We start from the raw sequence: 12,789 nt of genomic DNA on the forward strand, positions 1-12,789 counted from the left end.
CCCAACCCGATGAACCCGATGAACCCGACGAACCCGATATCCTTTTATTTCTTAGATTTAATATGATTGTTGAATTTTTATTAATATATACATTAGACAATTACACTATCATGTATGCTTTTCATATACACATATTTCCAATCTATTTATATCTCTATATAACTCATTCAGTAACTGTGAACATATATATGTAAATTGAGAAAATTAACTGAATGTAATATACGTAATAAATATGAATAAGTTGTATCAAATGGTTGATGATGAAAAAGAAATTATAAGTAGAGAAATAACATATTAAAAGTTAGAAGAGTATTTTAATATACCAAAGTATCAACCCGATCAACCCGACTAACCCGTACGAGTTGGGTTGGGTTGGGTTGCACTTTGGTTTGGGTTCGGTTGGGTTAAGATTTTTCCAAACCGCAAGCATTGGGTTGAGTTGTTCAAATGTCCTCAACCCGATCAACCCAACCCATGAGCACCCCTACTCATGATAATCAAATTTTATTCCGAAACTAATCTGCATGGAACGATGGAGAACAATTAAAATATATGATTATTTTTTACAAAAATATTTAAAATGGAAAAAAATCTCAAGAATAATAGAAATAACATAAATTCCTTTTATTTTTATTATTATTTAATATAATATGCCAAAATTGAACTATTAAATATTTAAACCTATTTTTATTATAATTTAATATAATATGCCAAAATTGAACTATTGAATATTTAAACCTATAGNAAATATGAATAAGTTGTATCAAATGGTTGATGATGAAAAAGAAATTATAAGTAGAGAAATAACATATTAAAAGTTAGAAGAGTATTTTAATATACCAAAGTATCAACCCGATCAACCCGACTAACCCGTACGAGTTGGGTTGGGTTGGGTTGCACTTTGGTTTGGGTTCGGTTGGGTTAAGATTTTTCCAAACCGCAAGCATTGGGTTGAGTTGTTCAAATGTCCTCAACCCGATCAACCCAACCCATGAGCACCCCTACTCATGATAATCAAATTTTATTCCGAAACTAATCTGCATGGAACGATGGAGAACAATTAAAATATATGATTATTTTTTACAAAAATATTTAAAATGGAAAAAAATCTCAAGAATAATAGAAATAACATAAATTCCTTTTATTTTTATTATTATTTAATATAATATGCCAAAATTGAACTATTAAATATTTAAACCTATTTTTATTATAATTTAATATAATATGCCAAAATTGAACTATTGAATATTTAAACCTATAGTGTACAACACAAGTCATAGACATCTTTGCTATTGGTGAGGAGAGGGGGACACCCCCCCGAGAAAATCTGAACCTCCCCTAACCCCCAAGAAATGAATATTTACATTTTTTCCCCAAAAGAATGAGATTATTACTATTTACGCCCCTCACTCACGCTTTTGATACACCCTCAAGAAACAAAAAGTTATAGTTTTTTCCATAAGAATGAGATTTCTTACAGTTTACACCCTTCACTCACGCTTTTGATACACCCTCACAGTGACTCTTTCAACAGATTTCTTCCGCTGTACAGACAATAAAGCATCCGACTCCATTCATGAGCATGTCTGCATAGCTCGCCGTCGATCAAGAAGCAGATTAGTTCTGTAGAATTCAGCGATTGATTTGTGTTTTCTGAAGAGGTGTTTGTTGATCGTTTAGATCTCATCTAACGAAGTTTTTTTTTTCTGTGGTTAACTTATATATGTGATTTTGGTCTTTGTAGTTGTTAAATGTCAGGCGGCTCAGCAGTGGGGGCACCGATTCCAGGTCGCCGGACTACCGTCCGAGTTGTGGTGGTCGGTGATCGTGGCTCTGGTAAATCAAGCCTAATCGCGGCAGCTGCCTCAGAGAATTTTCCGGAAAGCGTTTCACCTGTTCTTCCTCCTACTCGTCTTCCTGCGGATTACTATCCGGATGGCGTTCCGGTAACCATCATCGATACTGCGTCTAGGTATAGATTGAGTATTCTTGTAACCGATTTATTTGATTGATTAGATTATGCATTTGCTTATTAGTCCTTTACTTGGATTTGTAAATGTAGTTTGGAAGGTAAAGCTAAACTAGAGGAAGAATTGAAGCGAGCTGATGCGGTGGTGATTACATATGCTTGTGATAAACCTGAAACACTCAATCGCGTTCAGACTTTCTGGATTCCTGAAGTTCGTCGCTTGAAGGTTTTCAATCCGTCCATATTTTATGATATAAAATGAGGCAAAAGGAAAACAAGAAAAGGAAATTACACCAAGAAAATTCCAATTGTGATATGCTTTTAATTGCTTGATTGGGGATTGTGAGAATTCATTTATGTTCTTATGTTGATCTATCTACAGGTCAAGGTACCAGTGATTGTGGTTGGTTGCAAGCTAGATTTGCGTGATGAACACTACCCCATGAGTCTAGAGCAGGTGATGGCTCCAATAATGCAACAGTTTAGGGAGATAGAAACTTGTATAGAGTGTTCCGCAGCTAACCTTGTCCAGGTATGTTATTATGTTCAACTTTGATATCAATGAAAAGATTGGAAGCATATAGATTGTTCATGTAATGTTTGTCACATTATGGCAATATGTCTTTATGTTTTTAGTTTATGCAGTGACCCTATAGTAACATCTAATAAAAACGCAACACCCTTTTACTTCGACTCATGTATTTTTGTTCCTTTTAGTGAAATTATTGTCGGATCACTTAGATCTGACAGTTGCACCAGCTTGAGCTTGTTGCACTCTAAAAGCAAGATCATCTTGGTGATATGCTATAGCTTATTCCTTTTCCATGTGCATTTGGAGAAGTTAGAATGCAGGCATTTTGTTTTCCACATCATGTTCAGACTTATCTCGTAGTTTAAACCTGTTACATGGTTAGAAACACAAGCTCAGTTTATCTATTTTATAGGTACCTGAGGTGTTTTACTATGCCCAAAAAGCAGTGCTTCATCCAACAGCCCCCTTGTTTGATCAAGAATCTCAAACTCTAAAACCCCGATGCATTAGAGCATTGAAAAGGATATTTATTCTGTGTGATCATGATATGGACAGTGCSCTAAATGATAGTGAGTTGAATGAATTTCAGGTAACCCCTCTACTTCTATCTTCCATAATAAGAAAGTTATACACTTTCTTATGATGAGATCCTTGACTTCCTTTTTGTTTCTTCTAGATTTTCTATTCAGTGATGGGAATCATAAGCAATAGTGTTTCTTTGTATATATAAAGAACTGCTCTTCTGTTTCTCATAACAGGTTAAGTGTTTCAATGCTYCTCTACAACCTGCTGAAATAGTGGGTGTTAAGAGAGTTGTGCAGGAGAAGGTGCCTGAAGGGGTCAACGAACTTGGGCTTACCCTAACAGGATTTCTTTTTCTTCATGCGCTGTTTATTGAAAAAGGCCGCCTTGAGACGACGTGGAGCGTCTTGCGTAAATTTGGTTACAATGATGACATTGAACTCCGGAAGGAGAATCTTCCTGTTCCATCTAAAAAGGCTCCTGACCAGGTTATGCCCTTACCAACTTCAAATTAAAATAGCATCCAATATTGGCAATAATCCTCTAATGTTGTGTTCATGTAGAGTGTTGAGTTGACTAGCGAAGCTGTGGACTTCCTGATGGGGATTTTCAGTTTGTTTGATTCTAACAATGTATGTATTTCTCATGTTTGATTCTAACTTAAATTCTTATTTATTGATTCTTAATTACATTGTGTTTCGTTACTTCATAACTGCTTTAGTTAATGTTCAGTCATTTTACTTTCTCTATGTTGAAATAGATTGAGAAGAGTGAGTATTCTCTTTGAGTAGGCAAGTGTAGACTTGCACCGATTTACTTCCGTAATCCCTAGATAGAAACTTGAAAGAATGTGGTGTCTGCCTTTTAATCTTTCACTTCATTTATTTGTCCTAAGGTTAAGCTTGTTTCGTTAATCCAATTTCAGATGGTAAGGCTGTTACTTTTTCTAGTGATAGTATTTCAGAATATTTTTGTCTCATAAATGCATTCAATACAATAGCTGTAAGGACATAAATGGAAAAACCAAGTATTTGAGACTTGTGCATACTTGTACAACATACCACAATATATAAACTACAAACATTTTCCCAATACAAATTGTAACAACTATCCTTTGAAGATGATGTCAGTTCCTTGTTCGTCCCGCTAGAGCCATGTTTTAGGCTGCAGGTCAAAGAGATATTGCAAAATTAGCCACACTTCGTTCGTTATCAGGAGTCTAATTTGACTTTGTTTTTGAGCCAAGACATGGTTGAAGTTGCATCGTTCCTTTCTATCCTTCATATGGTGCATGTGCCTTAGATTCCAGAAGATATATGAGTTATGGCTCCAATCTGACAAGAGGATGGAAAGTGAAAAACTGAAAAAATAATTCTATTGGTATGGAGAAACTATCCAACATCAGGAGAAAAAAAGGGACAATCTGGAAATGGAAGGCATGATAAAAAATATGTTTACTTGTCGAATTTTGGCTTTTCCATAGAATCTGGCAACCCATTCATTATGCTTCATTAAAGAAAGATTCAATTACGTTAAACTCAGGTATTCTGGATTTAGAATGTCTTTTTGAAGTTTCATTCTCAGCCTGAAAGATTGGGTGGCCGAAAACAAAAATAGTTGATGGGATCGATGACGTTTATGCAATAGGAACACTAACACACCCAAACATCTCTCTCTCTCTCTCTGTGCATGTGTGTGTATGTATGTATGTATATATATATATATATATATACTCGTAAAAATTTGTTGTACTCATCCAAGGAGCAGATTACTGTCTCCAATAGTAGGTCATATGCACGCTACGCCAAAACTTGGGCAGTTTAACCTAGTAAATAAGTTCTGTCTTCACTTGTATTGGGTGAAAGGTTTTTTTTCCAAAGTGAAAGGAGCACAAGCAGAAGTCAACTATCTAATGTTGGGCTGTGCTGGGAACATGTAAAAAGTTAAATTTCTTCATTCATTATGATATATACCATTGTAGCAAACTCTCAATATTTGCTTTTGAAGTTGTTGTGCATATATCTCAAATGTAAACGTTTACACCTGGTAGGACGGGGCCCTTCAAGACTCTGAGCTTGATGAGCTGTTTTCAACTGCGCCAGAAAGGTGGGCCAATTTTTCAACTTCACATTGTATTGATTTAATTCTTCATGGTATCTATATTAAATCTAGTTTTTCCCCTTCTTTCTTTATATTCGTATTACACGTGGTGAGATAGGGTGGCATTTTGTTGTTTATTTCCCATTCTTATGGAGACCCATGAGTTGATCATGTTTACCTTTTCTTATGTTGTATCCCTTCCGAGTTTTGGATTGAAGTACAACATGCTTGATGATTTCTTATGCATTTAAGCGTTCTCTATTCTTTCCCCTACCTTCCATTAGCCTCAAAATAATCAGCACAAGCACATCATTCCCTTCTCAAATTCTTCTGTAAGTGCTTATCAATCAAATCTACCTAAACACGCTCTTTTTATAATTTAATAGCAACTAATTGATTTGACCTGAAACTTCTATGATAAAGTAATCACCATATAGTAGTTCTGTATGCCTGTCCCGAAAATGAGCTTTTTGGCTTTTAGTTTTGTCCCAGAATTAAAACACCACGAGAATCATTTTCTTCTTTTCATTATTTATGCTTTCTGATGGACATTAGATTGCTAATATACTTCATCTTTTTAGGAATTTGTTTACTTAATAATCGAAGTTTGCTATATGAAATTAGTTCATTTGGATGTTTTCTAATAATCTTTCTCTATTAAAACTAAAGATTGAATTTAAACAGGGATTCCAGTTGATTCATGCCTCAGATAGGTAAAAAGATCTCCAGATAGCCAGGTTTTGAAATGGACATTAATCTTGGCTCTTGGATTGGAAGGAGTAAAGGTTAGTTGCCATAAAAGCTTGAATAATTATTTGAGTTGGCAACTACCTTTTATATAGAAGGTTATAGTGAAAAACTATTTTCTAACCTTATCATTTCACCGGGTAAAGTAACATCGGAATATACTGATACGGACATCTAGACCCGTGACACCTGCTCGTCTGGAAGAGTAGCTGCTGTTTTTACCATATCTTTTATATTAATTATGCATGGGTTCAATATTTTAGGTTTGTGTTGGTAATTATTAGTGCATGTTATTATTTAATCTCATAGGAGTTAAGCATGATGGTTAGCAACAAGGTAGGAGCTATTTTAGGATCATGGTGCTAACCGTAGACATGGAGAGGGACTTTGTAATATAAGTTTGTATTGTTGTCACTTTAATTTTTAGACAAAGAAGAAAGTGTTTTGAGTTCTATTCCTCTCTATTCTCTTTGGGAGATCCGCCATCTCGAATTGGGTTAGAACATATACATGCTAACAAGGTAAGCAAAACTAGTAACTGAACTATTGCCTTCTTCTTTCATTGTTGCTTATTTGCTAGGTATCTCATAAAGCTTTTTCTAAGTATATAATATTTAGATATGGCAAATTAAACTCGCACACACTTCTCATCTTTGGTGAGACATGAACCCCTCACCTCCACAGGAAATCCAGATGAGTTATTTAATTAATCAGCATCTGCAGATCCTATTGTAAGCTTTTGATCTAAGTGGGTTGATATTCCTGCTTTTGTTTTGACACTCAAATGACTATTAAAAGCCGAAAATTGCTGCTGGTCTGTTATATAGTACGAGTGCATCAGTAACCATGAGCACTTTTACAATTAAATGTTCCAAACTCGGCGTCTCCATTTGCTATATCAGAAGAAGAGGCTCCTCTCGCCATATTAATTCTAATGCATGTGTAATTTATGTTCTTATTTCAGTCCTTGGGATGAAGATCCTTACAAGAGTAGCTTAGAGAGAACCGAATTAGGGGATATAAGACTTTCTGGATTCCTCTCTCAGGTGCGTGCGATGCATACTTATTCATACCACAAGGAATTGCAATACCAGATTACTTTGCTTTATTCCACTGTTCTTTTAACTGTTTTTCATCTTGTCATAAATATTCTCTAATCTTTCGGCTTGCTTGCTGCGGGGTTCAAGTTCTCTGCATATGCACTCTGAAAGTTGGCCAATGACTGGTTTGGTTCAGACATACAACTATTGATGTAATTGTTTATTAGGGTTGGGTTCCGGTGAGAATGGAAGCTATAGTGAGAAGGGTAAGGAGGGATCTCCACCCTTGGATCAATCCTAATTGAAGATCAACACTAATGAGAAGCAACGAGATGCACCGGATCAGTTCCCGTATCAAGTGCAATTCATGGAGGGGGGGGGGGTGAGGTTAAAAGTGATCAAGGGGTCCAGATCCCTTCTTTTCTCACCTTAACTCCTACTCCCACACGATCCTTCGTCTTGTGTATTATATGGATGTTTATTTGTTTTGACATGTATGGACATATATCTAAACATAAATGGTTTACCAAGTACAAGCCAGTGCACAGTCTTCTAATCTTTTTTATATATGTAATAACTATTGTTGTTTTTGTTATTTCTATGTAGTTCAAACCACCAAATGCAAGAGTCATATCACCCCAAGGCTTGTTCTTTAGCAACATCACAACACCCGATTACTGTTCTGGTTCTTGATTACATCGCTTTATTCAAACCAAGTGTTTAGTTTAAGTTGTTCAGTTGTACTTAACCATCTGAAATTGATTATCTACCTGCAGCCACTGTACTTCACTTAATGAGAGTTCATTGCTATATTCATCCATAAAACAGAGACTAATTACTATATTTGTATAAGGAAGTTCGACGCTACACTGATGATATATTTATGGATTTGAAATTAAACTTTCTACATTTAATAAGATTGCATCAAAAATAACAAATCACTCCAGGTACTAGTTAAGTACTTCAGTCCCCATGACTATAGATGTACATGTATTATTTCAACTTACATTTGCATGCTCGGCATTACTGACATTCAGCCCCCATGAAAATTTATTTATTTGCCTAAGCTGTATGCTCGGCATTCCTGACATTTGATTCATGGTTGCAGTGGGCCCTAATGACATTACTCGATCCAGCAAAAAGTTTGGCCTATCTGATATACCTGGGATATACTAATGATCCTGCAACAGCACTCCATCTTACCAGGAAAAGAACGTTAGATGTTAAAAAACAACAATCGGACAGACATGTTTTCCAGTGCCTTGTATTTGGACCAAAAAATGCTGGCAAGTCTGCACTGTTAAGTTCATTTGTGGGAAGGTGCTTTTTTGAAGCTTTTGCTCCTTGAAAAGTTATGCTAGTTTTTCTGTTTGAAGTTTGTGATCTCCACAAATTTCTTAATCTCTTCTGCTGTTATATCTCATGAAGCATACACTCAATTTACTTGCAGGCCTTTCCAACAATCATATACGTTAACCAGCAATCAATGTTATACAGTCAATGCTGTTGATCAGCTTCGGGTGAGTGTACACTGTAAAACATTTTGATTTTAGAAACATTTGAAGATGGTGTCTTAATAAAATTTCATTTTGTGCTTATCTGCCTTTTCTTCTTAGGTGCCCATCTTGCTCATTCAGGATGATCCCATTTACTTGCTTTCAAATTGATGAATATATTTTCATTATATGCCAATTCTGTGTTTTGCCTTTTAACGTTTTCAGTTGTAATCTCAAACATCTACAAGTATGAGATTCTTCCACTGTCTCAAGGGCAAGACTGAAACTACAACTGCACCTGTTTTGACTAATTTTCTACTCTGTCTGTCCCAAAATAAGTGTCCGTATTTGTATTCTAGTGTTTCCAAAATAAGTATCCACTTTCAAAATTGCCTACTTTCCAATTCTACCCTTAACTATGAGATAGAGAAATTCATTACTTTCTCTATTATTAGGGGTAAAATTGTCAATTAGTTAATTAAAAAAATGTAACAGTTGCACATTTCTAAAACCGATTTTCATTATGGACATATATTTTGGGACGAAGGGAGTACCTTTTATGCAAAGTCATATGGGACACCTGAGAATAGGAGAAAGCATACTAATAACTACACGTCTTTTGGGTCGGCTGTTTCTACCATGTGACTTGCATGATATACATCGAATTTTCAGGGAACAAAGAAAACTCTTATATTGCGTGAAATTCAAGAAGATGAAGTCAAACCGTTTCTATCTAGCAAGGAATCCTTGGCTGCCTGTGATGTAGCAGTTTTTGTTTATGACTGGTGAGTTTGATGCTATATGTTAGCAAGATTTGATTTCTATTCATAGACTTGTTGAAAATGGCTAGAAAAAATTAAAAGAGGAAACATGTTTACAAGGATTTCCCTTCAAAACCTACCTAGAAGGTAAAAGGTTTCAACAATGTCCTTTAGTTTAATGGCCTTTTGACAGGTTTTTTTAAAAATCTATGACCTTCTGACATGTTTTTTTTTCTAAATCCATGATCTTCGGACAATTTTTTTAAATCCATGACCTTCTTACAGGTTTTTTAAAATCCATGACCTTTTGCAGGTTTTGAGATTGTCACTGCTTTTAACAGAAGAATGCTTCTCTACACACAAGAATGCTTAGAAACCTGTTAGAAGGTCATGAATTTAAAGAACATTTTCCCTGAGTTCATTTAGCTAAATAATCCGTTTTAACACCATGTTTGTGAATTGAAACATGAAAAATCCCTTTGATAAGTACAAATTTGTGGTAAATCAACACCTACACGTGATCCTTCTAGCGAAGCCATGATTCTATTGAGGTAAAGTTCAACTTAATGCAACGTTGGGTTGTGAGTCGCTTTTAGTTATAAACTAGTTGGAGTTCGATTCAAATGCCTTGACTAGTAACGATGAACTAGTACAGTTGACTGCTATGCTTTTTATTCCAACACAACGAGCGCCATTTCGATGCTACAAAGATCTTATCCTTTTTATGTTCTCAAGGGAACCCAACAGTAACTGTTGTCTTTCTTTCATTCTTGTCGATATGCCGATTCTTTTTCTCTTCCCTTGTGTCTAATTTGTTGCTCGTTGCAGTTCGGATGAATATTCCTTAAAAAGATCATCAGAATTGCTTATGGATGTCGCTAGACGAGGTGAAGATACTGGTTATGGCGTCCCTTGTCTCTTCGTTGCTGCTAAGGATGACTTGGATTCTTACCCAATGGCAATCAAGGATTCGGAAGCGGTAATTGACTTTATTGACCTCAATATCTTTTGCCCCCTTCTCCTATGCAATCTGTTTACATTGTTCTTTTCCTAGGACATGACCTCTAATAGAAGTTCTTGGAGATGCAAGATAAGGGTAGCAGACTAGGGATGAGAATCTGTAGTTACCATAGACGGGAGGAAGGGTTCTAGAAAGATAGAAGATGGAGCAGGATTAGGGGGCTATCACCTAGCAGTAAGATCTTCGGAGTCCTAGGTTAGACTAGGGGCGTGTAGTTATTTCTGATATTCATCGTATTTTCAAGTTCTTATGTTCTTTTTCTACAAAAAATTAGCAAGTTTTTCCCTTTCTTTTCGCACACTTTGCCAAGTCGGTGTCTTCACGAAAACAGTCACTCTTTTTTCGAGATCGAGATCATGTCTGCATACATCCCATCCCACCCCACCCGACCCCACCACCATGTGGAACTTACTGGGTTTGTTTCGTTTGGTTCGGTTTGGTTTTACCTTTTTAATCTCTTACTATGAAAATTTTACTCACTTCAATCCGCACTTTGCGACCCTTTGCTCTAGATTTGTCAGGAAATGAAAATAGATGCACCCATCCATATCAGCGTAAAGGAAAGAGACATGAATAACATCTTTTGGAGAATTGTAAACGCAGCTGAGCGCTGTTATTTGAGCGTCCCTGAAACTGAATATGGGAGAAACAAGAAGCAATACCGTCGGCTCGTTAATCGTTCTCTCATGTTTGCTTCTGGTAATTCGGCATTATCACTCTTTCTTCGCATCCTTTTCACATAAACAACTGTTTTACTTTTTGGGATAGAGCTCAGGTCTGCATACGTCCCACCCTCACCAGACCCCACCTCTAGGTGGGATATACTGGGCTCGTTTGATTTGTTTGTTTGATGTATTTTTACTACAAATTTGCAGTTGGAGCTGCTGCGGCTGTAATAGCATTGGCGGCATACCGAGCCTATGCAGCAAGGAAGAGCCATTCCGCCAGTTAGCTTAAAGCATTAGCATCTTCCCCAACTGCTGCACCATAGGAATCAAAATAAGCGGTTGGTTTGCTCTATATTTTTACCCTCTTTTAAACTACATCTGTACAAAAGAATAGTATCAGATCTCCAACAAGTATAATCATCTTTGGAAGTTTTTCTTTACCATTTTCCGTTACTATTATTTTTCACTTCATAAAGCATATAGATCTCCCGCCATTTCAAACTCTATTATGCTGATATCTCAACTTTCCTATTCATCGTTAGAAAAAACCCATAATGCATTTTTCTGCATATTATTGCTTACTCGTAACTAGCTTTTCAAAATTTATCTTATGTGCAGTTCTCTTTTAGCACACTCGTTCACAAGTTGGGGGTCTTCATAGAAACAACCGCTCTACACTTTAGGTAGATATTAGATTTGCGTCTTACCCCTCCTAGTCCCGTACCCCCACCTTCAGGTGGGATATACTCGGCTGTTTGATTTGGTTCCCTCATGATAAATGGGTGTCATTATGCTATTTGTAAGACAAGTGCAACGAGTCCCCTTCTGCATGCATGCATTCAAGGAAATAGACAGTGGAATTGTAGCTAAACATAGGGTTTTCCCTTTCTTCATGGCGGTTTTGTGTAAATAAGCAGTTAAAGCCATTACCCACACAAATTGGATAAGTGCTGACCGGGTAAGGGTGTGGTCTGGGTCAGCACTATTCAACTGACGGAGTAAGACTCTCTTCCTTAGCTTACCAATCAGCATCATGGACCGGTTAGAAGTGCTTGGTAAACAACATCGTCTCTGACCATGTAAACAATTTTTACCGGACAGTAAAACCCCCCGAGCCAATAACGATATTTGTAGGAAAATGCACAAGTGAATATGAGAAACTGATACTTTGATTTAGGCACTAACAATATCTGTAAGAAAATGCACAAATGGATGATGAGAAAATTGGTAACATTAGTAGGAAAATACACAAGTGAATAATTGAGAAAACTGGTACTTGCACTAACAATATTTGTAAGAAAATGCTCAAGTGAATAATGAGAAAACTGGTTCTTGGAGATTTAGGCACTATCAATATTTGTAGGAAAATGCACAAGTGAATAATGAGAAAAAATTGGTACTTTGATTTTTGGCAGGCCACACTGAATATGACTCCTAAGCTTTTTAGGCATTTATGAGGGTTTGTTTTTTGCAGCAATTGGACAAGAAAAAGGGTGAAAAGTGAAGATTTTGATGTCCAGATTTTCAGGGGCTTTTGATCTTCAGCACTTGAGAATGATAGAGAGAAGTCAATAGTAGTGGAAGTGGAGGATAGATATATAGATTCTGTATCTATCTCTCATTTGGTGGTTTCTTGACCCCAAAATGATTTCATTTTTCTCAATTATTTCAGTCTGTTCAAAGATTCCAACCAGTGAGTGATTAAAGGCAGTCATGGATTTTGGGTAGGGGTAGGGCGGGTAGGGTGGGGTTGGGGGGAGGGGGGCTAAAGTTGTTCTATCTAATGCTTGCAGCAGCACTGGAATTAGACTCAACTTGGATTGATGATCAGATGATATTCCCCAGCTTATGTTTCTAGATCTCATCTTTCCTCCTTTATTGTCCTTTTCCCCCTTTCTTTTCATTTTGCTCACAACTTTCTTTCTATCATATG

General features: G+C 36.5%; 1 protein-coding gene across 2 annotated transcripts; it reads left to right on the forward strand.

Annotated features, from left to right (window-relative positions):
• The first annotated feature begins 1,575 nt into the window (after window positions 1–1,575).
• LOC112512525 (mitochondrial Rho GTPase 2-like) lies at window positions 1,576–12,401 on the forward strand. 2 transcript variants are annotated; one of them, XR_003069232.1, is made up of 16 exons: window positions 1,576–1,661; window positions 1,745–1,972; window positions 2,063–2,195; window positions 2,352–2,501; window positions 2,914–3,090; window positions 3,260–3,511; window positions 3,587–3,655; window positions 5,074–5,129; window positions 6,835–6,916; window positions 8,019–8,230; window positions 8,361–8,430; window positions 9,079–9,191; window positions 9,996–10,146; window positions 10,701–10,887; window positions 11,064–11,194; window positions 12,331–12,401. XR_003069232.1 is itself a non-coding variant. In XM_025118530.1 (15 exons), the coding sequence occupies exons 2-15, from the start codon at window positions 1,752–1,754 to the stop codon at window positions 11,138–11,140; spliced, it is 1,950 nt and encodes a 649-aa protein (XP_024974298.1). In that variant the 5' UTR covers window positions 1,576–1,661; window positions 1,745–1,751; the 3' UTR covers window positions 11,141–11,290. The 2 variants fall into 2 exon arrangements, 1 of the variants encoding a protein (XP_024974298.1); XM_025118530.1 differs by lacking the exon at window positions 12,331–12,401 and having other exon boundaries at window positions 11,064–11,290.
• Window positions 12,402–12,789: the final 388 nt, after the last annotated feature.

Source organism: Cynara cardunculus, assembly GCF_001531365.2.
Source record: "Cynara cardunculus var. scolymus isolate 2C chromosome LG 5, CcrdV1, whole genome shotgun sequence".
Taxonomy (NCBI): domain Eukaryota; kingdom Viridiplantae; phylum Streptophyta; class Magnoliopsida; order Asterales; family Asteraceae; genus Cynara; species Cynara cardunculus.